At 46.1% G+C, this 26,393-nt stretch overlaps 1 protein-coding gene across 2 annotated transcripts in view; it reads left to right on the top strand.

Annotated features, from left to right (window-relative positions):
- Nucleotides 1-21,166, top strand: part of LOC140487786 (serine/threonine-protein phosphatase 4 catalytic subunit-like) — a 44,535-nt gene extending 23,369 nt beyond the window's left edge. For both annotated transcript variants that reach the window (XM_072587041.1, XM_072587042.1), the window contains exons 5-10: nucleotides 1,095-1,145; nucleotides 2,787-2,888; nucleotides 9,585-9,758; nucleotides 12,054-12,180; nucleotides 15,229-15,418; nucleotides 18,157-21,166. In XM_072587041.1, the coding sequence (XP_072443142.1) occupies nucleotides 1,095-1,145; nucleotides 2,787-2,888; nucleotides 9,585-9,758; nucleotides 12,054-12,180; nucleotides 15,229-15,418; nucleotides 18,157-18,286 (774 nt within the window). In that variant the 3' untranslated portion in view covers nucleotides 18,287-21,166. The remainder of the gene's footprint in view (nucleotides 1-1,094; nucleotides 1,146-2,786; nucleotides 2,889-9,584; nucleotides 9,759-12,053; nucleotides 12,181-15,228; nucleotides 15,419-18,156) is intronic.
- The last annotated feature ends 5,227 nt before the right edge of the window (nucleotides 21,167-26,393 follow it).

Raw genomic sequence — 26,393 nt, 5'->3', positions numbered from 1 at the left:
GCAGCATTCAAGTAGCTTCGAAATTGAGCTTTTGCCCGAAACGTCGATTTCGAAGTTCCTTGGATGCTGCCTGAACTGCTGTGCTCTTCCAGCACCACTAATCCAGAATACTCTTTGGACAGTCAGTGTGGACTTGTTGGGTCCAAGGGCCTGTTACCTTGCTGTTGGGGATCTTAATCTAACTCCTGCCAGTCGCGAGTAAGGTGAGGTGTGAAGTACACCCGTAACCAGTTTCAGAAAGAATATTAGTTCCTCCCCAACTCCCTCAGGAAATTGAGAGCCCCACCAGATTGGGGCTGCCTCTATTGTTTGAGAGATCATGCAGTATTTGTGGTTCTTCCCAATTTGTTTTCAGGGAAACAGAACTACTTAACGATAAATTTAAAAAACAAGTTACTTCCTTGCTAGATAAACAGCCCTTTCAATGTGGAATAGAAACTGAAACAACGGATGTTAGAAATCTGAAACAAAACAGAAAATACTGGAAAAGCTCAGCAGGTCTGGCAGCATCTGTGGAGCGAAATCAGAGTTAGAGGCTTGGATCCAGTGACCCTTCCTCAGTACAGCCGCACTTGCTGAGCTCTTCAACAATTTTTGTTTGTTCCTCTTAAATGTGGTTTCTTTTTGAGTGACAAATGTTTCGATTCTTTGGGGAGGTTGGTGCGATAGTGTCAGTGTACTTACAATCCAGGGATATGCCCAGGTTCAAATCTCACCACTATAGCTGACGGAATTAAAAATTGGTGATTAAATTGTTTTCAATTCCAGATTTTCTAACGGTGACCATGAAGGTGTATAATCATCAGTTGTCATGAAAGTTCATCTGATTCATTAATGATCTCTAGGGAAGAAATCTGCCATCCTTACCTGATCTGGCCTACGTTTGACTCCAGGACAAAGCGATATGGCTGACTCTTAAAATGACCCAGCCAGCCTCTCAGTTCAAGGGCAATTAGGCTTGGGCTGGACTGAATTTGCCCAACACAGCCCATATCCCGTTGAAGAATGAAGAAGGCAAAAAGCCCTTGGATGTTTATCCTGAAACAGTCTGTTTGTAAGCATTTATTTTCTAAGCTGGTTGTTTCTCCTTGCAGGTTTGTGGGGACATCCACGGGCAGTTCTATGATCTCAAAGAGCTCTTTAAGGTATGTTCATGACGTATTGAGTGTGGTGATTTGTATCTGTTACAATATTAAGAACACAAAAATACCTTGTGTCCATCTGTGTTGAGTTTGCGTGTATCCTGCTCACCTCCAGTGTGTCTCAGGGTATCTGAGCATCTGTTCACTCTCCTAGGCCTCAGGCTGAGTGAGGCTGCATGAGCTGGTAACTGTCTCTTGTCTACACCTTTTGCAGTAGGATCTTGCAGGTGGAACATAGAACAGTACAGCACAGGAATGGGCCCATGGTGTTGTGCTGAGCATGATACCAACCAAACTAATGCCTTTGGTCCATATCCTTCCATTCCTTGCATTTCATTCCCTTAAACGCCCCTATCGTATCTGCCACCGCCACAGTCCTTGGTGTTTTATTCCAGAGTTCTAGCACTCTGTTAAAAAGATTTGGCCACTCCACCTCCCCCCCCGCCCACCCCCCATCTCCTTTGAACTTTATCCCTCTCATCTTAAATGCATGTCCCCCCAGTATTAGATGTTTTGACTCTGAGGAAAAATTATTCTGACCGTCAACCCTATCTATGCGTCTCATAATTTATAGACTTCTGTCAAGTCTCCCCTCCACCACTCCTTTTATAGGTCGTACCCTCTAATCCAGACAGCAGCCTGGTAAACCTCTTCTGCACCTTCTCCAAACCTCCACATCCTTCCTGTAATGTGGTGACCAGAATTGAGCACCATTCTCTAAATGTGGCCCAACCAAAGTCTTTTAAAGCTGCAACACGACATCCTGACTCTTGTACTCAGTTCCCCCACCGGTAAACATCAGCTTGCTGTATGCCACTTGACCACCCGATCTACTTGGGTGGTCACTTTCAAGGAGCTTCAACCCCAAGATCCCTCTGTACACAAGTGCTGTTTGGTCCTGCCATTAACTGTATACTTTTCCTTAACATTTGACCTCTCAAAGTGCAGCTCCTCACACTTACCCAGACTATACTCCATCTGCCATTTGTCTGCCCATCTACATAACATAAGTAGGAGCAGGAGTAAGCCATCTGGCCCTTCGAGCCTGCTCCACCACTCAACAAGATCATGGCTGATCTCTTCATGGCCTCCAATCCACTTACCTGTGCTCTCACTGTATCCCTTCCTTTTTTGAACAAACAAAGGAATTATCAATTCAGTTCTGAATCTGCTCCCTCTAATTCTTGAGGCTGTGCCCTCCTGTCCTAGTTTCACCTGTTAATGGAAACATCCTCTCTACTTCTATCTTACCTACTCCCTTCATAATTTTGTTTCTATAAGATGGCCCCTCATTCTTTTGAATTTCTGAATATCCCGCTATATCATTTGACAATCTTTGACATGATCCACAACTGCCCTGACTTTTGTGTCGTCTGCGAACTTAGGAAACCACCGGTCTACATTTTGTTCCAAGTTATAACGTTACAAATGGCAGAGGTACCAGAATGGATCCCTGTGAAACGTCACTAGTCATGGACCTCCAGCCTGAGAAACATCCCTCCACCACTCCCCTCTACCTTCGATGGACAAGCCAGTTCTGGATCTGAGTGGTCAAGTCGCTATGGCTATTGTAGAGTTTGAGTTTGAGTGTACATGTTTTGCTCAGTCTGCACTGACACTGTCATCTACACTTTGACCTCGCAGGTTGGAGGTGACATTCCTGAGACCAACTATTTGTTCATGGGAGATTTTGTTGACCGAGGTTTCTACAGTGTGGAGACATTCTTGCTGCTACTGGCGCTGAAGGTGAGATGGAACTGGGTTTGATATTTACTCTCTTTCTTGGCCCCTTGAGCTTAGTGTCATCTCTGGTAGTAGTAAGCCCTATAAATGTAGACTGCCCTCTGGTAATTGCTTTAAAACAGCCAGCCAGTCTTTGGACTAAGTTGTTGATGCTGAAGGGCATCGTGGCTAAGACTGTACTTGTCCACATATCATTTCCACCAGTCATCCCTGAGCACTGCTATAGAGAACCTGGACTAGGGTCCCCCTCTGTCACCCAAGCTACTTCTGTCGGCTTACTGCCATTTTAGGAGTTTATTTCTGTATGTGATCACGTTCTGTGCATACTCTTTAACTACTATTTCTGTGTAGTTTTCACCAGGTTACTTCTATTAACTTGCTGTAATCTTTCTGACTTCTCATTTTCTTCCATATATCGTGTAACTGTCCTCCAAAATGCCATCTTACCCACAATGGCCATGTCTTGGACAGACATTGTATTCTGAATTGAAAATGCATAATATCCTTCACTTAGTATCAATGCTGCACATTCCTTCCTAACAGCACTTGTGCTTGTTCCTACACCACAAGGATTGCAGCAATTCAACAAGGCAGCTCGCCACCTTGTCGAGCGCAGTTAAGTCATACAGCATTGGAACAGGCCCTTCAGCCCACCATGTCTGTGCAGACCACATGCACCAATCCCATTCACCAATACTTAGTCCCTAGTCTACTATGCTCTGGCATTTTAAGAATTCTTTCTAATGCTTCATAAATGTTGAGAATACTTGCTTCTGCCACCCTCTCAGGTGGTATGTCCCATATTTCAAACCATTTTATTTCTCCGATCTCCTCCGACCCACTTATTCCTTACCTGAAACTTGCACCCTTTGGTCTTTGACGTGTCTCAGGAAAAGGATTTTCGCAATCTATCCTGTCTGTGCCCCTCATAATTTTGTATATCTCAACCCTCTCAGCATCCTCTGCTCCATGGAAAAAGTTAGGGATGGACAATAAATGCTGGTCTAGCCGGTGATCTCCACATAGAATCATAGAATCCCTCCAGAGCAGAAAAGAGCCATTTGGCCTATTGAGTCTACACCGCCCCTCCGAAGAACATCCCAACCTGACCCAACCCCACGCCCTGTCCCTGTAACCCTTCATTCACAGTGGCTTAACCAACTGACCTGCACAGGTTTGGACTGTGGGACGAAACTGGAACACCCGAAGGAAACCCACGCAGACACTGGGAGAATATGCATACTCCACACAGTCAAGGCTGGAATCAAACCTGGGCCCCTGGAGCTGTAAGGCAGCAGTGCTAACCACTGAGCCACCCATATCCCATAAGCTAGGAATGATATATATATATATATATATATATATATATATTTTTTAAAATTATCACTGTTGAATCTGAAGTTGTCTTTTGACAGGGAAACTCCAATCCTATTAAAATGTGCATTCCTGTCCCTGATTCTGGACTAATCCAGGCTGCAGTTAGCGACCTGCTACTACGTCACCAACAATCCAGCAGCCGAGAGAAAAACTGGTTTTCTGGCTCAGGTTTGAGGGTGTTGGGGTTTAGGAAGCAGCCCTCTTGGACACTCTCTTTGTGGTGCATCTTTAAATCTGAGTTCCCTCGCTGGGACAATACCGTGGGCTCAGTAATGAAATAACTGAAGATGACTGTGTCAATCCCTTGTCTAATTACCACTTGGCTAGTGATCAGAGACGTCGCAGTTGGTCCCGGCTCCCAGTGTGAAGTGAGAGCTTATTATCCCAGGTTTCTGCCTTCGATTGTCCATTTAATAACGCGAGCTGAGTACAGGTTGTGTGAGCATTCGATATGGCCCTGCTGATTGGATGCCTTGCTCATGTACATTCTGTCCTAATGGTACAAGACAATGAAAGTCTTTGGCGTCTGTGACATCAGGGAACATGCCCATGGATTCAGTGCTTCAAAGTTAAAAGTAAAATTAGTGGGGAAGCACGAAGTGCTCCACTTAATGGCCTAAGTGAGTAAGTGCAGTCATTACACCTCCAGATAAGCTAGTTTCAATATTATAGGAGCAACAGATCTACACCAGCCCACCCCCTTTTATCCAGCCCTTAACATATACCTTTTACCTTATTTCTTCCTCTGTTCGGTTGTATCGAATGTGCAATTACTGCCTATTGTTCTATACTTAACCTGTGTGAAATACTGCCTCTGCTGCCGAGCTGTGGTGTTTTGTGGATTGTGTATCGGTGATATTGTTCATTCTCTACTACTATCCACTTTCTTCAGACTTGTTGCTGACACTTCACATTTGAAAGCTTCACACTTCAGAGTCTTGCCCAATCACAACAAAAGTCAGTGTTTGACATGTTAATTCAATTAAATATTTTTTTGACTAATCTCCAGTTGGGCTGAAAATTTGAGAGTATTGCTGTTAGAGTTCCAGCCTTTGCAACTTGTAACTGAAGGCATGGTGATGGATGTCCAAGTCAGGATGCCAATACATGGGGTCTGGGGAGGGGAATGGTGAGATGTTGGCATCGCCCATGTGCTTGTTCCCCATCTCTGGGTGAGATGCTGTTTTTGTATTTGTACTGTGCCCTGAATGATCCATGATGAGTAATTGGTGCGGAATGATACAATTCGTGGCTTCTTCTGTCACCTGATTGGTAATTGTAAAGAGCCTGATTAGCTAGGTTAGATTTATTACACCTTTTTTTGGTAACTGAGAAGCCTTCCTCATTGTGTAGGTGCCAGTGATGTTGCTGCACAGTTGTAATATGACTCAGACAGTGGAGAGCTCTGCTGTACAGACTGTCCTTGCTGTTAGATTGTTGCCATGACCAGTGAATCTCACTGTGCCCATTGCCTTTAGCCAGTAGTGAAGTGAACAATGTTGAATGGACACTTGTATCTGTGACAATGGGCATCTCCCACAGACGCTGAATTGAATCATCCACGTGATAATTTTAACTGAAGACCTTTGCGATGACTTCGGCCTTGTCTTCTGAGGATGGGAACGTTCAGAGCCATCTTTTTAATTACTCAAATGCTCTTCACCATTTAGAATCAAATGTAAGAACGTGAGGGAGCTGTCCTACTCAGTTGGCATGTGATCAAAATTATTACCTTGTTTCTCAGTTAGCCATAAGATGTCAACCACCCAACCTTGGGATTGTTGATCCAGAGACATAACCAGTTAGAACGTAGAACTGTACAGCACAGGCCCACAATTTTGTATCTAAGATCAACCTAATCTACACACCCCTTAATTTACTGCTGTCTATATACTTGGTCCAGCATTTACTTAAATGTCCCTAAAGCCTCTGACGCTACTACCACCTCTGGCAGTGCATTCCACCGTACCCACCCCACATTTGCATAACGAACCTACCTCTGACATCTCCCCTATACCTTTCTCCAATCAGCTTAAAATTATGACCCCTCGTGACAGCCATTTCTGTCCTGGGGAAAAGTCTCTGGCATCTCTACTCTATCTCTGCCTCTCATTCCCTTGTACACCTCTATCAAGTCACCTCTCTTCCTTCTTTCCAGTGTGAAAAGCCCTAGCTCACTTAACCTTTCTTTATACGCTAAACCCTCCAGTTCAGGCAGCATCCTGGTAAATCTCCTCTGCACCCTCTCTAAAGTTTCCACATCCTTCCTATAATGAGGCAACCAGAATTCCAAATGTGGTCTAACCAGGGTTTTATAGAGCTGCAGCGAAACCTTGCGGTTCTTAAACTCAATCCCCCTGCTAATGAAGGCCTTTTTAACAACCCTATCAACTTGGGTGGCAACTTTGAGGGATCGATGTACGTGGACCCCAAGATCCCACTGTTCATCCACACTGCCAAGAATCCTGTCTTTAACCCTGTATTTGGTATTCAAAATCGACCTTCCAAAATGAATCACATCACACTTATCCAAGTTGAACTCCATCTGTCACTTCAGTCCAGTCTGTCAATGTCGTGTTGTAGTCTGCAACAGCCCTCGACACGAGCTGCAACACCACACCGACCTTTGTGTCATCGGCAAACTTTCTAACCCACTGCGCGGCACGGTGGCACAGTGGTTAGCACTGCTGCCTCGCAGCGCCGGAGACCCGGGTTCATTTCCCGCCTCAGGCGACTGACTGTGTGGAGTTTGCACGTTCTCCCCGTGTCTGCGTGGGTTTGCTCCGGGTGCTCCGGTTTCCTCCCACAGTCCAAAAATGTGCAGGTCAGGTGAATTGGCTATGCTAAATTGCCCGTAGTGTTAGGTAAGGGGTAGATGTAGATGTAGGGGTATGGGTGGGTTACGCTTCGGCGGGGCGGTGTGGACTTGTTGGGCCGAAGGGCCTGTTTCCACACTGTAAGTAATCTAATCTAATCTTCCACTTCTTCATCCGAGTAATTTATAAGAATTACAAAGCGCAGAGGCCCAAAAACAGATTCTTGCGGGACACCACTGGTCACTGACCTCCAGGTGAAATATCTTCCATCCACTACTATTCACGGTCTTCTTTCAGGCAGCCAATTCTGTATTCTGACAGCTAAATTTCCCTGTATCCCATACCTCCTCACTCTCCATGCACCTACCATATGGAACCTTACCAAATGCCGTACTGAAATCCATATACACCACATCCACTACTCTACCTTTGTCAACTTGTCTTGTCACAACCTCAAAGAACTCAAGACTTGTGAAGTATGACCTGTCCCCTTCAAAATCATGCTACCTTTTAATCAAACTTTTTTTCTAAATAGTTATAAATCCTATCTCTCAGAATCCTTTCCAGTACCTCGCTTATCACAGACGTAAGACTAACTGGTGTGTAATTCCCAGGGGTTTCCCTATTCTCTGTCTTGAACAGAGGAACAACATTTTCCTCCCTTCAATCATCTGGTATTACTCCCGTGGAGAGTGAGGATGCAAAGATCATCACCAGAGACGCAGCAATCTCATTCCTCGCTTCCTGTAGTAACCTTGGATATATCTAGCTTGGCCCTGGGGGGGGGGGGGGGGGGGGGGTCTATAGAAAGCACCCAATAAAGTGACTGCCCCTTTCCTGATACTGACTTCCACCCATACTGACTCAGTAGACAAACCCTCCTCAACTACCTCCTTTTCTGCAGCTGTGATGCACTCTCTAACTAACAATGCTACTCTCCCTCCTCTTTTAGCCCTCTCCCTGTTCTTTTTAAAAGATCTAAACCCTGGAACATCCAGCAACCATTCCTGTCCCCGTGAAATCAGTGTCTCCATTATGGCCACAACATCATATTTCCAAGTACTGATCCATGCTCTAAGTTCATCAGTCTTATTCCTGACACTCCTTGCATTGAAACAGACACACTTTAACCCATCCCTTTGCCCTGTCAACTGTGTATCTTTCCTGACAGACTCTCTGCATTCTATTTCTGCCCATTCAACAACTGCCCTTTCCTCTGATCTCTGGCTCTGGTTCCCATCCCCCTGTCCAACTAGTCTAAACCCTCCCAAAGTGCTCTAGCAAATCCCCCACCCAGGACATTGGTGCCCCTCCAGTTTAGGTGCAACCCATCCTTCACGTACAGGTCCTACCTTGCCAGAAGGTGCCCCAATGATCTACGTATCTGAAGCCCTCCCTCCTGCACCAACCCTGTAGCCATGTGTTTAGCTACACTCGCTCCCTGTTCCTCACCTCACTAGTACACAGCACTGGTAGTAATCTTGAGACTACTACTCTGCTCGTCCTGCTTCTTAGCTTCCACCCTAACTCCCTGAAATCACTTTGTGGCTCCTCACCCCTTTTCCTTGCTCTGTCATTGGTGTCAATGTACACTACGACTTCTGGCTGCTCACCCTCCCCCTTCAGAATCCTATAGACTCGGTTAGAGACATCCCAGACTCTGGCACCTGGGAGGCAATATACCTTCTGGAAGTCCCATTCGCGACCACAGAATCTCCTGTCCATTCCTCCTAACTATAGAGCCCCCCTAACACCAGCACTTTTCTATCCCCTCCCCCTTCCCTTCTGAGCCGCAAAGCCAGGCTCCATGCCAGACACCTGGCCACTATATGGCTTTCCTCTCATCAGTTGTCCCCCCACAATAGTATCCAAAATTATTAAGGGGAATGGCCACAGGAGATCCCTGCACTGTCTGCCTGTTCCCTTTCCATCTCCTGACCGTAACCCTGTACCTGAGGTGAGATTACCTCCCTGTAACTCTACTCATATTCCCTCCGTCTCCTGAATGACCTGGCGTTCATCCAGCTCCAGTTCACTTAACGCAGTTTCTGAGGAGCTGGAGTTGGGTGCACTTGCCGCGGATGACGTCAGCAAGTGGGGATCCTTGCCTCCCACATTCTACAGGAGGAGCATTCAACTGCCCTAACATGCATTCCCACTGTTCTGAATTCCCAACGAGTCGGTTGAGAAAATTACAAACCTTACTGAATCGGTGCACAGAACCATTTTTTTTTTGCTTGGAGGAGGAGGATGGGTGGGAGACACCGCTATAGTAGTGTTTTGGATAAAGCAACAGTCCAAATATATTACCTCACTTATCCGGCCGTCCTGTGTCCACTCCTGCTCAGTGTGCTCTCCACCTATTCACGAGATAAATGATTATTTACCTTCCCAGCAGCCCCCTGGTCCTCACTCTCACCATCCTGCTGCTGCAAAAATGATCTTGCTACAAAAAAAAACCTTCCCTTTTCATTTCTCTTGGCTAAGCTGGCTCTCTTTGTGACAGGTTCGCTATCCAGACAGGATCACGTTGATCCGGGGTAACCATGAAAGCAGGCAGATTACTCAGGTCTATGGCTTCTATGATGAATGTCTGCGTAAATATGGATCGATTACAGTGTGGAGGTACTGTACGGAGATCTTCGACTACCTTAGTCTCTCTGCTGTTGTGGATGGAAAGGTAACCCATGAAAGACATTGCATGTTCAATTTGTTTATCGTGTGTTTCTGTCTCCCTGTGTTGCTTCTATCATTTTCATCATAGAATGGGAGTGATAAGGATGATTCTCTGAATTAAAGTTCTGAAGAGATTGCAAACTGGGGTATCTGATGGCAAAAATGAACTGAGCTGGTCTGGTCTGAGTTGTGAGCCGACACAGACAGGCCTTGGATAATGTCGGTGTAAGTAGGTTATCAGAATTGCGAGCACATATATTTGATGGTCAGGTACCAAATTATTGAACCTCCAAGGTCTTGAGTGAATTTGCTGCTGTCTGTGATGTGCTATTGTGTGCTTGGAAAGTAATGACACTCTGAATTACAAACAGAGAGGACTGGATAAACTCAGCTGGTCTGGCAGCCAATGTGAAGAGGTGACCGACTGTTCATTGCCATGTGCATAGGTGTCCAGTGCCATCAACTCTTTCATATACTTTCCCATCCTCTCTTGTGACCTTGAGATTTGATCTGTCCAATATCCTTTTTCCCAACATCCCAGGGGAGCCTCACCTCACTTCAAAGTGAACAATGCGTGCCATATTCTTGATTCTGACCTCTCCGTTAACTCTCACCTTTAATACCCGAGACACTGGTTCCATTCTGTCCCCAGTAGATTGATTTGGAAATCTCTTCCCTGTTTCAGCTCAGTGCCCAGTTTCCTCTACCTCCCCACTTTACCTTTGCCCTATCTTTGGATTAGATTACTTAGATTAGATTACTTAGTGTGGAAACAGGCCCTTCGGCCCAACAAGTCCACACCGACCCGCCGAAGCGCAGCGCAACCCACCCATACCCCTACATTTACCCCTTACCTAACACTACGGGCAATTTAGCATGGCCAATTCACCTGACCTGCACATCTTTGGACTGTGGGAGGAAACCGGAGCACCCGGAGGAAACCGACACAGACACTGGGAGAATGTGCAAACTCCACACAGACAGTTGCCTGAGGCGGGAATTGAACCCAGGTCTCTGGCGCTGTGAGGCAGCAGTGCTAACCACTGCGCCACTGTGCCGCCCTTGTACCCCTCAGTCCTCCTGACCAGGGCTGTCTGTAGGATCTGGTGCTTGGCCCAGCTCAGCCTTGCTCTGAAACTTCCCTTTGTAACCCCATCCATCTTTTTATCGACCTCCTCTGAACCCTCCGTGCATGACACAATTTGGTTTGATGTATTGTCATGTGTACCTAAGTACAGTGTTTTAAAAAAAAATCTCTCAACACCAGGTTATAGTCCAACAGGTTTAATCGGAAGTACTAGCTTCTGGAGATGAAGGAGCAGTGTTCCGAAAGCTAGTGTTTCCAATTAAACCTGTTGGACTATAACCTGGTGTGGTCATTTTTAACTTTGTCCACCCCAGTCCAACACCGGCATCTCCAAATCTGAAATACAGTGAAAAACTTTGTTTGTGAACAGTACAGGCAGATCATCGTAAACAAGGAGATACAGATCATAGGGTGGAAACAAACGTAAAGTAAGGCATGCAGGTTACACTGCACAGGACGTGGGCTAAGCGACATTACATTATTTGAAGTTCGACTCCATTCATCAGTCTAATACTGGCAGGGAAGAAGCTGTTGTTAAACCTGTTGGTACTTGTGTTCAAGCTTCTGTATCTCCTGCCTGTGGAAGAGGTTGTAGGAGGCAATTACCAGGGTGCGATGGGTCTTTGTCTTTGGCAGCCTTTTTGCAGCAATGAGACGTAAGTGGAGTCCACGCTTGGAAGGTTGGCCACCATGATGGTCTGGGCTGTAGTTTCTTACGGTGCTGGGCAGAGCAGTTGCCCTACCAAGCCATTAGGCACTCAGATAATATGCTCTCAGTGGTGCATCTGTAAAAGCTGTTAGTGTCCTTCTGAACATGCCAAACTTCCTGAGCCTCCTGAAGAAGAGACGTTGTTGTGCCCTTCTCTCTTCCCCCCCCCCCCCACCTTCTCTCTCCCCCCCCCCCCCCACCTTCTCTCCCCCCCCCCCACCTTCTCTCTCTCCCCCCCCCCACCTTCTCTCCCTCCCCCCACCTTCTCTCCCCCCCCCCCCACCTTCTCTCCTTCCCCCCCCCTTCTCTCCCCCCCCTTCTCTCCTTCCCCCCCCCCTTCTCTCCTTCCCCCCCCCCCTTCTCTCTCCCCCCCCTTCTCTTCTCTTCCCCCCCCTTCTCTTCTTCCCCCCCCCCCCTTCTCCCCCTGCCGCTTTCTCCCCCCCCCCCCTTCTCAATGTTTGCTTTCACTTTTAAGCAATATGTTTTCTTGTCATCTCTTGTAGATCTTCTGTGTTCATGGTGGCCTCTCTCCATCTATCCAGACTCTGGATCAGATCAGAACAATTGACAGGAAGCAGGAGGTGCCCCATGATGGTCCAATGTGTGATCTCCTCTGGTCTGACCCAGAAGGTAAATCCTGGAAATGCTTTTCGATCAAGTTAAAGCTAGTTTTACCCCCGCTGCCCTGGAAAGCGAGTACTTACTGGTCGGTTACAGAGCCACCAAATGGCTATGGAGTTGAGTCTAAATGAGACTATTCATTGTCTGATTTGACCCTCTCTCTCAAGTGTATAGCCTTTCCTGAGCCGGGGTCATTGGAATGTAAATGGGCGCTCAAGCCTAAGTTGATCTTTAAGTTCTCTTCCTGTCTATTTTGATCACATTGGTGATGTGAGGTGAGGCCGGAAGCTGCTGATCTCTCCAGGTAAATTGTGTCTATGTGGGGTGGGGACTGAAGGGAGATATCCATCCTGCATCCCATCTCCCCATCAGTGGCCCACTTTCCCCCCAGTCCTGTCTGATTCCCGTGTCAATGTTGTACTCTGTGTGTGTGTGTGTGTGTGTGTGTGTGTGTGTGTGTGTGTGTAGCGCCCACATGTGCAGCTGTCTGGAACTGTACACACTGTTTCCTGTCTTCAGTGTCCAGTCTTCTGTTGCCTAACCATGTACACAACCTTCTGAAGGATCTTTTGAGAGCAAATCCAAAACCATTCTGCTTCCCATCTTCTATCCATTTGTCATGTATAGTTCATTCTGTTGTTTCAAACACCTGCCCAATGCTGCCTTGAAAAAATGCTGTGGTCTTTAGTTCAACCACTCCCTGGAGTAAAATGGTTTATGCTGCAGCTGCCCTGTGTTTCACTAGAGTTGTAGGAAACCCCCTCCCCCCACCCTACTCTGAATACCAGGTTAACATTGTTCCAACAAGGAGGCAATAGACTTGATTACAATGGTTCCCACAATATTTAAATCAAAACTTTCACTCACGCTCTTGTGCTTCAACTCTGTCTCTCTATCACTAACCCTATCCCCCTCATTACTAAACTTTCCCCACTCTTGCTATCACCTTGGTTCTGTTTTCACTGTAAACTCTCCATGACCCTCTCTAAAGCCAAGTTTTCAATCAATTGTGCTGTGACCAAAGTTCTTTGTATAAAATCAGCCCAATTCTTCAGTTTTTAAAGGGGAAGTGATGGCCTCCTATACTATCACTACAGTATTCTTAATCCAGAGACCCAGTTTACAATCCTGTCATGGCAGATTTGGAATCCAAGTTGTGCTAAAACAAAATCCAGGATCTTTTCAGATTAAACCAATTGTTAGAAAAACTCCTGTTTCAACAGTACCCTTTCGGGAAGGAAATCTCCCATCCTTACCTAGTCTGGCCCACGTGACACCAGCCCCACAGCAATGTGGCTGACTCTCAACTGCTCTCTGGGCAATTAGGGATGGGTAATAAATGCTGCCTCGCCAGTGATGTCCACATCTGGTGAATGAACTTTTTAAAAAAAACATTGTAATTAAAATGAAATTAGAGAGTCATACAGCACAGAAACAGACCCTTCATTTAACTCTCCCTGAATAATCAGGTGTTGGGTGCATTAGTCGGAGAAATGGGATTGGGTTACTCTTCAGAGGGTCAGCGTGGACTTGTTGGGCCGAAGGGCCTGTTTCCACACTATTGGGAATCTAATCTAATCTAAACTGAATTAGTCTGATTTGCTTGTGCCTCTGATCAAATTATGGACTTGAACTTGGGGGTTCTCTGTTGAACTACACTTGCCAGCATCTTTCCATCGTGTGTGTACTTCTCGTCCTTGTTTTTGTCAAATATGCAACACCCCATACTTCTCCATGTTAAGGTGTATCTGCCAGGTGTCTGCCTGAATGCCCAAGTGTCTGTGCCTTGCTGAGGTCACTTGCCTCCTGATCAATGAAGGGATAGACACTTGACCTGCACGATAGGTTAGGCAGCATCCATCAAGGTAATGTTAATCAGTTCATGGTTCAGTAGTTTAGTGTCTCATTCCAACCCTTGACAGCAGGGCTGAGCAAGTGGTAATGTTTGTCCTTTCTGGCTCTCCCAGGTCGGGAGGGTGGACAGTTTGATCATCAGTTCCTGACCACCATTCCACAATTTGTACTTCAACATTTTAATTGGCTGTATAGACTATCACCTGATGAAGGAGCATTGCTCCGAAAGCTAGTGTGCTTCCAATTAAACCTGTTGGATTATAATCTGGTGTTGTGATTTTTAACTTTGTACACCCCAGTCCAACACCGGCATCTCCAAATCTTGATTATGCTAAACAGGTTAACCAATAGAGAGCAGCAGAGTCTAAAGATTCCTACTTTTTCAGTTTCATCCTTGATTTTTCTGCCTGCTTTAAGGCTTTATACTCCATTGCATTGGATTTCATCTGTTTAATTACATCCTGAACACGAACATGCACAAAGTGTGCACAGTGGGTGTATTTTTGAGGCGACTGCCTATTGATGGACTCTTACAGGAGCCTGCTGTCAGCTTCCAATCACACTCGTTACCTAATGGTGACAAACCAGTCCCCAGCCCCTCCTGGGGGAGGCTGTAAGGCCTCTCTCTGAATCCTGCTCTGTCACTGGAGGACATGCCCATGACCAAGCAACACGGGCAGGTCCTCTGCTCAATCCCACGTGTAAACAGCAACTGATCAACTCTCAAATTGTTTCAGTCAGTCCATGTGATGGTGCTGGGTGGGTGGAGGGTGAGAAAGCAGACTTCTGTACTGCTGTTGTTTTTGTTTGGTACTGCACAGAATGAACAGCATTGGGACTCTGCACAAACCTCCTGACACCATCGCACTCTATCACTGTTATCTGCTACTCCTTTCCCCTTTTTGCACTTGGCCTCCTGTCCATCCATTCTCTTCATTTGAACTGCTCCTTGTTGTAGCAAGTTACACATCCTCAAACTCTGTGGGTAACGAAGTTTCTCCTGAGTTTCCTACAGAGATTGTCTTTCTATCTTTCTATTCCAAAAATGCAGTGAACTTGGCATTCTGCCATGGTATGGTGCTGCCAATGGTCATTGCAGCCTTTAACCCAGTATTTCTCTTTGACCAGCCTCGGGCATAGCCTTGCCTTTGTTTGAATCGTCAAGCCGACAGCTGATCTTTGTCTTACGTTTTTTTTTCCCAGATACCACCGGCTGGGGCATCAGTCCTCGAGGAGCTGGCTACCTCTTTGGCAGTGATGTTGTTGCCCACTTCAATGCTGCCAACAGCATAGATCTGATTTGCCGTGCCCACCAGCTGGTGATGGAGGGTTATAAGTGGCACTTCAACGAGACCGTGCTAACTGTTTGGTCAGCCCCCAATTACTGCTACAGGTGAGTGCTCACTAAATACACGGTTCGGGTGTCTGATGGTTTCCTCTTCTCTGGATTATAGTTATTTTTAATAAAACAATTCAGCAGGCACTGGCTGCCTGATGGAACCAAACAGAAACTGCTTCCATTTATTGATTTCCCTGCTCGTGAGGTTATCTCCGTGTCGAGCAGGGTACTGTTCTACTGTGCACCCACAGCAAGGGCTACATTTAGATATCGTCTTTCAAATGGGATGTTAAATTGAAGCTCAGTCAAACCCCCTCGTGTAGCTGTCTGCGTTCCCTTGTCAGTCTCTGATGAGCAGGGCGGCCCTCTGCCGAAATGTCGATTCTCCTGCTCCTTTGATGCTGCCTGACCTGCTGCGCTTTTCCAGCAACACATTTTTAAGCCCTCTCTGGTCTGGCCAAACTTTATCCCTCAACTAACATGGTCCTATTGCTTTTGGGACCTTTGTATGTAAATTTAGTCTGCGATTCCTTCATTGCCCTGGTGACTACCCACCAACAGTTCCTTGTACCCCCTGGGTAAGAAGAGAATGAAAGTAATTAACCCACTGTAGGGCGGCACGGTGGCACAGTGGTTAGCACTGCTGCCTCACAGCGCCAGAGACCCGGGTTCAATTCCCGCCTCAGGCGACTGTGCAAACTTCACACAGTCATTCTCCCCGTGTCTGCGTGGGTTTCCTCCGGGTGCTCCGGTTTCCTCCCACAGTCCAAAGATGTGCAGGTCAGGTGAATTGGCCACGCTAAATTGCCAGTAGTGTTAGGTAAAGGGGTAAATATAGGGGTATGGGTGGGTTGCGCTTCGGCGGGGCGGGGTGGACTTGTTGGGCCAAAGGGCCTGTTTCCACACTAAGTAATCTAATCTGATCTAATCTGATGTGATTGCAAAAGGTTGATCTTCATTGGGGATATGGGGTTGTCAGTCAGAAGGGACAAAGAAGTTGAGGCAGTTGAAACACTTCGAAACAATGGGATCAAGCTATAAGGCCAGTTGGATAGTATTTTGAGAAAGGAATGGTGAAGGTTAGAACCTATGTCTTTGGCTGATTGCCTGAACAGTGCTGGTTGACAGTGTTCCTTGACCCAGCCAGCGAGCAACATTGGAAGCATCAGTTTCGTAGAGCACATACTGATCAGTAATCGTACCTCACCCTACCCACATCCCAGACAGGCACATCTTAGCTACTGGTCCTGTCTACTGCCTGGAGAGATGCAGTCCAATTCATTGGCTTTGACGTACTGGTTTACAAATCCACACTGGCTGTCTCTGAGCTTTTCGGTCACTCTATCCTCAGTTAGAAACTCCAGTCTTATTCCAGTAACTGATGTTAAACTAACTGGTCCTTAATTACCTGATTTTCCTCCTCCCTATTGTTAAATAGCAGAGTGACACGTGCAGTTTTGAAAACTAACTGAACAGTTACAGAATTGAAAGAGAGATTATAGTTAGCAATGTTCCTTCCTGTTCATCTCTTAAACCCAGAGGTGGAATCCATCTTGAAGAATTGTCACTCCTCAGTGTCATTTTTATCTTTGCTTGTGTTAATTTTGGTGAGTTCCAGTCAATGATCCAATGTTTAGTTATCTCAAAGTCCAGCATGTTTCCCCCTTCCTGTGCTCTAAGTACAAATGCTAAGTTTTCAGTGTCTTGTCATTTTCCTTATTTAATTGACAACCTCACCATTCAGTTTTTAAAGACTTATTACCCACGAGTGACGTTTCATCCTGAATACAGTTGTAAAACTTACCCTTTTGATTTTAATATCTCTTGCAGAGTTACTTGTCACTGTGCCTTTGACGCTCTTACTATCATCTGATCTATCATCCAATGTCCTTTCTATCTCTTCCATTCACCAGCATTTGTGCTATGTTTTTATATACCTGTCTTTTTTTGGTTTTGTTATCGCTACCTCTTTAACCACTTACTGCTAAGAATAACTAGTTTGGTGTCACTTTAAGTCTGAGAGTAGATTCTCCTGATTCAGAAGCTAAAAAACCAGAGGGCTATCACCAGTTAAGCAGAGTGCTAAGTTATATTGCAGTCCAGAATCTGTGTTGAAGAAAAGCAGACGTTTATCAAAGCTTTTATACACAGCAGGGCAGCTCTCTTTAAGGGGAAAAACTGACGTGTTTGTACTGAGAGGCAAGTGCTGATTAGTTGGCAGTTGAACGTTGCATTGTAGAGATGTTGCCATTGGTGAATGCATCAGTTAATGAGGGCTGACAGTTAACTGCCAATCTTAATTTAAAATTAAAACAAGGACTCTGGTCAAGGCATTGCCCTGAGGAACGAGCTAAAAATGGGTGTCACTCGTTAACTTAAGTTGAAACAGGGTATGTTTTTTTTCTCCATCTGTGAAGAGCAGAGTCCTGTATATTTCTAGATCAGAGTGGTGCTGGCAAAGCACAGCAGGCCAGGCAGCATCTGAGGAGCAGGAAAGTTGACATTTCGAGCAAAAGCCCTTCTGCCCGAAATGTCGATTTTCCTGCTCCTCGGATGATGCCTGCCCTGCTGTGCTTTTCCAGCACCACTCTAATCTAGACTGATTTCCAGAATCTGCAGTCCTCCCTTTTTGCCCTGTATATTGCTGTATGTAGCTTCAGAGTGAGCAAGTACACCATACTGAGAGCTCAATGAACAGTCCATGAAGCGTTTAACATTGAACATCCTCTAGTGTTCTATTTCCCAGGCTGCTCAGTGTCTGATTTTGATTCTTGTCCCCTATCTTTGCCCAGGTGTGGAAACGTCGCAGCAATACTTGAATTGGACGAACATTTGGAGAAGGAATTTACAATTTTTGAAGCTGCCCCTCAAGAATCGCGAGGGGTGTCGGCCAAAAAGACAGTTGCTGACTACTTCCTCTGAAGGAAGGCCCCTCCTCCCACCACCCCACCCCCACCCATTCCAGACCTCCGCCTGAAACCTCTGTGTAAACCCTGAGCCTGCCGAAGAATTCTGTGGAGGGAAGGGCCACGAGAGTGCGTGGTATTTTCAAACTCTGCGTACATTCCTGAAGGCATGCACTCGCCGACCCGACTCTGAAGGATTGCCATATCTGTATGGGACAGCAATGAGCTCTTCCTCCCCCTCCCCCTCCCCCGTGAATGGTCTTTTTTAATTTTATTCCCTGAAGAATGTGTATGCCTCTTCGAGCTGACAGCAGTGCTGTGGAAAGGATGTGTTCAGCTGGGATAAAAACAGAATTGGCACTTTTTGTTACCAAGAATTTTTAAAAGATTTCTTTTTTTTTTTAAAAAAAAATGTCACTAAGAGAACTCCTTTGTGTGCCATGATCCTAGAACTTTTACCCCTGCCTCCCCCAATGTGTACACGCGTGATATTAGTAACTGAGTTTTATTTTTACAGTCAGGACTAACCAGTTTTAACAAGAACAGTAGTTAAACCTTGTCCAGAAATGCCTGCCTGAAATTGTTTAACTGGGTAGGGAAGTCTCATAGGGTCTTAATGTGCTTGTGTTGTGATTCCACCTGGTTTGATGGTGATGGGAGAGTTTTGGATTGTGTACAAAACTGTCTGCAGTGGTCAAGTGGCATCGTGTCACCTGAGGCTGCCTGTGATTTGACCCTGATCAGATATTTCTCCCTCTGCAGCCTGGCATGATGTGTGGTGATGCTGACCCCCCCCTGCCTGTTGTACATCGTGTGCGTTTTAACTGTATTTGACATCTGACTGGTCAAGCCTAGCACAACCTGCCCTGGGGGAAAGGCCAGTTGCATCTGGTGCATTTAAAGCACAAAACGTTTGAGACTGGTGCCCTGCAATCTGATGGCCTGGTTACTTCCTGCAGAGACCAGGGTGCTTAGTGACTGTGTGGAAACCAGGTGCAGCTCCAGTTTGGACCCTGCTGGTTAGTGCTGGGACTCTTGCCCTGGTGAGGGGTATGACCTCCGAGGATGTTTCCATTGCCTGTAAAGCCACACTCAGTCGATCAACCTTGCGGGAGGGAAGGAGAGGGGCAGACCTAACGAGCAGTTAGTTTGCCTGATCCAGCTTCCTCCAGGGGGCTTGAGTAGGAGCCAGGCAGCAGCCAGAGATGATCTTCCTCTAGGCTGGGTCAGGACATTGCTGGTTTGTCACTAGGTTAAAACCATGCATCGTATCAGCACTCCTGTTCCCCCTTCACCCTTAAAGCTACATTCGACACCAAACCCAGTTCCCAATCTGAAATTGTGTGTCCAGAAACTAGCCAAGCAGGAACTGAGCTGCCCAGAAATAACCCTTCAGGTCCCAATCAGAATTATTCTGTATCCAATCATTTTGACCTCTTAACCCAAACTATTGAAATGTGTTTGAAGTCTGTCACTGCCCTGTGCAGCTCCTGAGCTCTGTGTCCTCTGGTAAGGCAACTTGAGCCACTGCTGTTTGTCACTGAACGAAATGCAGACAAGATTCGAAAGGATCTGAACCTGAATGCTGTCACTTTAAGAATTTCACAACTTGGGAATGTGAGGACAGGAAGCTGTGCTGTACTGATCAGAGACTGACCGAAGCGTCCTCAGCTCTTGCTGCTGTTTCATCTCCAGCATCATCTGAGCTATACAGCTAGATGTGGCTTTCAAAGCTCTTTAAACGTGAGCCCTTCCATAGCTGCCCTTCACCAGCTTCCCTTCTGTCTCTGTCTCGGACACTCCCTCGTGCGCTGACCCACTTCGTTCACACCTTCGTTCTTGCACGCTTTGTTCTCGCTGGCTCTCTTGCGCACACATGAGCACCCCTCCCCCACGAAAATCTAGGGGGAGTTTAAGTAACCATCACTTATCTGTATTTCAGACTTGGATCTGTTGATGTGACAGCTTAGGACTGAACAGAAAGACCAAAGTGTCTGATGTATTCACTGAAAGCCCTTCATTTCCAGATGCTATAGGTTGGGAAGAACAATTCAGACCAGGCCCAGGAGGGGATAGTGTCGCCCTGAGGGGGATGGGGTGGACAATAGCTACTGCTGAACTGCAGGCATTACCTCAAACAGCTACCAACTGAACACTCAGACTCGTTTCTGTCTGACTTCGTTGGATCTTCATATTGTGTTCAGGCTGGAGATTGCAATTGGCTGTGGGGATCTGGAAGAAGGAGGATAGAATCGGCCAGGGTTCCTGATTGTCATTCAGTGACCCCCCCCCCCCTTCCAGAGGGAGTGAATGCTGGGTCTCCCCTCCCTCCGGCTGGGCTGGCCAGTACAGCTGTATAGCTAAATGCACATCCCGTAATACTGGCCCTGTCAGACTGCCCCTGACCAGTTATCTTGTTGCGCTGGGAGCAAGCCTAGAGGTGAAAGTGTAAGCTGTGCCTGTGATAGGGTGTGTGGCCCCAGCTGGAGGTTATAGTCCCTTCATTAAAAGCTGTCTATGAACTTGCCAATGTGAAGCAGATCAGTTCGAATTCCTAATGGGAGTCGCAAGTGAAACATTTTCCCGAAGTGGCCAGAATTTTTAGTTTTTTAATCCATTTGAAGAATTTTGCATAAATTAGCAGTTTTTCCAAAGGGGGAAGATGCTGTTATTTTTGTAAGAACTTGTATTCTGTTTCTAAATGTGATATTTTACTTCTAGTCAACATGCTGGATGTCTGTACCATATAGAGCCAGGATCCTGGGCAAATACAAACGGGCCTCGTTTTGTAATTGGTCAGATCTGTTGAGCCACTGGAAGTTGCTGGGTAAGCTTTTGTTAAATCAGTCTGTGATTTAGCAAGACTGTTTTAAATAAAGTTTTAATATTGTGACAATCGGTTTCAAAGGTGTATTCAGTCACTGCTGTAAAACTGATCTTGCACTGTCCCCAATCATTGCAATATACCCCAGTCATTCTGTCAGTGAGGAATCTATCACAGACTTGATTTCCCAAAGTGTTTTGCATTCTCGTGAATTGTCTTTGGAGTGCCTTCAGAGTTTGTGTGGAGTATTTGAAGAAATAATTAGTTAACTTTTGAAGAGAATTATTGACCAGCGTCCTGGGGAGGGGAGTTTCCCAGTTAATTGATCAATGACACTGAAATCTTTTTTTCTGTTCATGTGTTTACTCTTGATTTTATTTGTGGATGGGGAGGGATTGAAAAAAAGCAGCATTTCAGACTCTGCAGCATTGTCTCAGTGTTGGCACGGGCCTGTCAATCTGAAGTGGCATCTTAAATCAACGTTCACACCGATGAGGCTCCCTTCTCTCATCCAAGTACATAGAACATAGAACATAGAACATAGAACATTACAGCGCAGTACAGGCCCTTCGGCCCTCGATGTTGCGCCGATCAAAGCACCCCTAACCTACACTAAGCCACTATCCTGCATATACCTATCCAATGCCCGCTTAAATACCCATAAAGAGGGAGAGTCCACTACTGCTACTGGCAGGGCATTCCATGAACTTACGACTCGCTGAGTGAAGAACCTACCCCTAACATCAGTCCTATATCTACCCCCCCTTAATTTAAAGCTATGCCCCCTTGTAATAGCTGACTCCATACGTGGAAAAAGGTTCTCACTGTCAACCCGATCTAACCCCCTAATCATCTTGTACACCTCTATCAAGTCACCCCTAAACCTTCTTTTCTCCAATGAAAACAACCCCAAGTGCCTCAGCCTTTCCTCATAGGATTTTCCTACCATACCAGGCAACATCCTGGTAAACTTCCTCTGCACCCGTTCCAGTGCCTCCACATCCTTCCTATAGTATGGCGACCAAAACTGCACACAATATTCCAGATGCGGCCGCACCAGAGTCTTCTACAACTGCAGCATGACCTCAGGACTCCGGAACTCAATTCCTCTACCAATAAAAGCCAGTACGCCATATGCCTTCTTCACTGCACTATTTACCTGGGTGGCAACTTTCAGAGATCTGTGTACATGGACACCAAGATCCCTCTGCTCTTCCACACTACCAAGTAGTCTACCATTAGCCCAGTAATCCATCTTTTTATTACTCTTACCAAAGTGAATCACTTCACACTTAGCTACATAGTGTATGTAGCTAAATAAAATGGCCCCACTATAATAAGTAGAGCAGCCTTATCCTGTTACTTTCAGTCACTTCCTCCAAATAAAGTAATGTGCGATGAGTCGATATTTTGTCAAATGTAGCAGCTCCATTACAGTGGAAAGCTCCTGGTAATTTATGTTTTGAGTCTGTGGTCTGAGGGAGGAACCTTTTATCCCCACAATGGTCTTCTGGTTCTTTATTACCCACCTGGGATGTCTGTCTCTGCGAGTCTCTCTCTCTCTCTGTCTCTGCAAGTCTCTCTCTCTCTCTCTCTCTCTGTGTCTGTGCGAGTCTCTCTCTCTGTCTCGTTGAAGTAGGGCAAGATCTCTCTCAATGCTGATGCACAAAGATCCCAATCCGCATTTACTCCCTCCAGTGGTCTTCGCTCCTGCCTGATGTGGAGCAAGTGTGGACCTTCCAGACATGGCCCGAGCCCAGGGATTCTGAGGCCATCTCCTCCACCTCCCTCCATCTTGCCCCATAACTGGTTGATACAGGGAAAGACACTGCCTCACATCTGAGAGGCTATGTCAGCATTGTCACTGATGCAGTGAAACAAGTACAGGCCCAACTCCCAAGGGCTGGAGAATTCCTCAGATTCTTTTATTTTACAGCCACTCTTCCAATGGTAATCAATTATTGTCCTCCCTTTTCCCACCAATATTGATCATGTGCATCGCTACCCCTCCAGCAATACTTTTATCAACTTGATTAATTTATGGATTTTTTAATCAGCCCTCTGTGGGGAAACTTGAACCCAGACATCCCAGCTCAGACAGCGGGACCCCACTATAATAGCCCCTCCCAAACTACACATTCCCCTGCCTTCACTGATTGGAGCCACAGATGACTGCACTTAAAGGTCAGGAGGCTCCTCAAAAATGTAGGTGAGTAATTTTATTTAGGAGCCAGGTTAAGATTTCAATGCAAATGTTTAAGCAGTATAAGTGAACGATGCACAGGATGTGCTGGAGTAAGGGAACTTCATTGAAATGCAGAAAATCTACCATCCTCAAACATTTAGACTTGAGTAGAAGTGGTGGACTTCCTGAAATGGTCAGTGATTTCCAACAACTCATACCTTTCCATAGCCCAATGCTAATAACCCATAATCATCCTCAATGCTTGTTTGCGCTCACTCTTATGCACACACGTGTTCTTGCTCTCGCTCTGTCGCTCTCTCTCTCACACTCACTTTGTACGTCTAATGCACAAATGTAAATTTGAGATTAATGACAGCTAGAAATAAATTTCTATATTGTATGGAGTCATAGCGATGGAAACAGGTTGTTAAGCCGAACTCGTCCAACCAGATATTCTAAGTTAGTCCCACTTGGCCCATATCCCCCTCAACCCTTCCTATTCATATACCCATCCAGATGCCTTTTAAATGTTATAATTGTACCAGCCTCCATCACTTCCTCTGGCAGCTCATTCCATACACACACCACCCTCTGCGTGAGATAGTTGCTCCTTAGGTCCCTTTTAAATCATTCCCCTCTCACCTTAAGCCTATGCCCTCTAGTTTTGGATTCCCCCACCCCCTTGAAAAGATTTTGTCTGTTTACTCTATCCTGGCTTTAAAAAAAGTCACACAACACCAGCTAAAAATAGAACATAGAACACATCAGCACAGTACAGGCCCTTTTGCTCTTGATGTGCCAATCTGTGAAACCAATCTGAAGCCCAAATAACTTGTTATTCCATTATCTTTCAATGACCATTTAAGTGCCGTTAATGTTGGCAAGTCTACTACTGTTGTAGGCAGGCCATTCCACACCCCTACTACTGATTAAGGAAACTATCTCTGACATCCTACAAATATCACCCCTCAATTTAAAGCTATGTCCCCTTGTGTTGTCCTTCACCATCTGAGGGAAAAGGCTCTCACTGTCCACCCTATCTAACCTTCTGATTATCTTGTATGCCTCTATTAAGTCACCTTTCATCATCCTCTAATGAAAACAGCCTCAAGTGTCTCAGCGTTTCCTCGTAAGACCTTCCCTCTGTATCAGGCAACATCCTAGGAAATCTCCTCTGCACCCTTTCCAATGCTTTAATATCCTTTCTGTACATAATACTAAATGTGGCCGCACCAGAGTTTTGTACAGCTGCAAAATGACCTCCTGGCACTGAAACTCAGTCCTTCTACCAATAAAATGCTGACACATTTAACAACCCTATCAATCTGTGTGGCAACTTTCAGGGATCTATGCATATGGGACACAGAGATCTCTCTGCTCATCTACGTTACCAAGAATCTTACCATTAGCCCAGTACTCTTTATTCCTATTACTCCTTCCAAAGTGAATCACCTCACCAGTTTTCTGCATTAAACTCCATTTGCCACCTCTCGGCCCAGCTCTGCAGCTTATCCACCACCCTCTCTCTCCTACCTTTTGAGCCAGTTCTGTATCCAAATGGCTAGTTCTTTCAGTTTTGATTGAGTATAGGAGTCAGGTGAAGAATGCAGCTGTACAAGACCTTAGTGAGGCCATATGTGGAGTACTGTGTGCTGTTCTGGTCACCCTACTATAGATAGGAGATTATTAAACTAGAAAGGCTGCAGAAAAGATTAACTCAGATGCTACCTGGACTGGAAGGTTCAAATTATAAGGAGAGGCTAGATCAGCTGGTACTATTTTCTTTGGAGTGTAGGAGACTGAGGGGGTGACCTTATAGAGATCTGTAAAAATCATGAGGGGCAAAGATGAGGTAGACAGCCAATAGTTTTCCCCCATGGTAGGGAAGTCTAAAACTAGAAGCCACAGGTTTAGGGTAAGAGGGGAGAGATACCAGGAGATTTAGGGTGCAGAGGGGCATTTTTTTTTTCCCCAGAGGGTGGTGAGCATCTGGAACAAGCTCCTAGAAGTATTGGTGGTAGTTGCGTATAATTTTCTCCATTTAAGAAACATTTAGGCACATACATGGATGGCTTAATTATGGAGAGATAAGGACCAAATGCAGGCAATTGGAACTTGGTTAAATTGAGAAAATGGGCCCTGTGGACAAGTTGGGCTGCAGGGTCTGTTTCCATGCTGTCAGCCTCCATGAGAGCATGGGCAGGGAGAATGAGGAAGGAGATGGTGCAACTTGGATGATAATGAATGAGTCATACCAGTATCTTCAGTCAGAGGTGTCCATTCTACTGCAGTTCCACACACCTTGTCTTGGCACCTCGCTGAGCATCACTAAAATAAGGTCTGATAGAAAGTAGACATTCCAAATCAAATTTCCCAAATCTATCACCAAATGGTCGAGTTTGGACAATGCTGCTGAGCCTTATACGATCCCCCAGTGTCTGTCCTCCGTGTGGGTTGTCCCCCAGTGACTGCAGCATTGGAAAGTGAAGCTTGCTGAAATGCTGAGGAACGTGTGTTTGAGGTGGTCCTTGGACAGATGGCTAGACTCCAGCCTGGGCAGTCTGACCCCTCAGGTACCACAAGGGGCGGTGCAGGGAGACACTCACCCTGAGGAACAGCAGGAGGTTCGGGTTTGATGGAGGACATTCTGATCACCCACTGGGGTGGGGGTGGAGGCTTATTACCCCCTGGGAATATCCTGGGTGCACAGTTACCAACCATAGATACTTGGGGAGGCAATTGTTAATGTCTCAAATGATTCTGAGGTCTGGGTACTCGTGCTCTGACCATGTTGAGGTGGGGGGAGTAGTCCATTGATACTTTGTCACACAGTGTTCCCATGGCTGGGGTACCGGAGTTAGGGGTGTGCAGGGTGGGAGATGTCCTGATATTGTAAGTCGGGAAGCAAAGGGGAAGTTGAGAGAGTTGGTGAGACATAGTAGGGAACTGAAGAGTGAGTGATGGAGGGAGGGTGGGATTGATAGGGAGGGAGAGTGTGTGACAGTGAACTGGAGAGTGATTGGAGGGATAGAGGGAGGGTGGGATTGATATAGAGTGTGACAGAGCGAATTGGAGAGTGATTGGAGGGAGGGTGGGAAGATGGGAACGGCAGAG

Source organism: Chiloscyllium punctatum, chromosome 17, assembly GCF_047496795.1.
Source record: "Chiloscyllium punctatum isolate Juve2018m chromosome 17, sChiPun1.3, whole genome shotgun sequence".
Lineage (NCBI taxonomy): Eukaryota > Metazoa > Chordata > Chondrichthyes > Orectolobiformes > Hemiscylliidae > Chiloscyllium > Chiloscyllium punctatum.
This window is presented reverse-complemented; position numbering and strand designations above follow the sequence as displayed.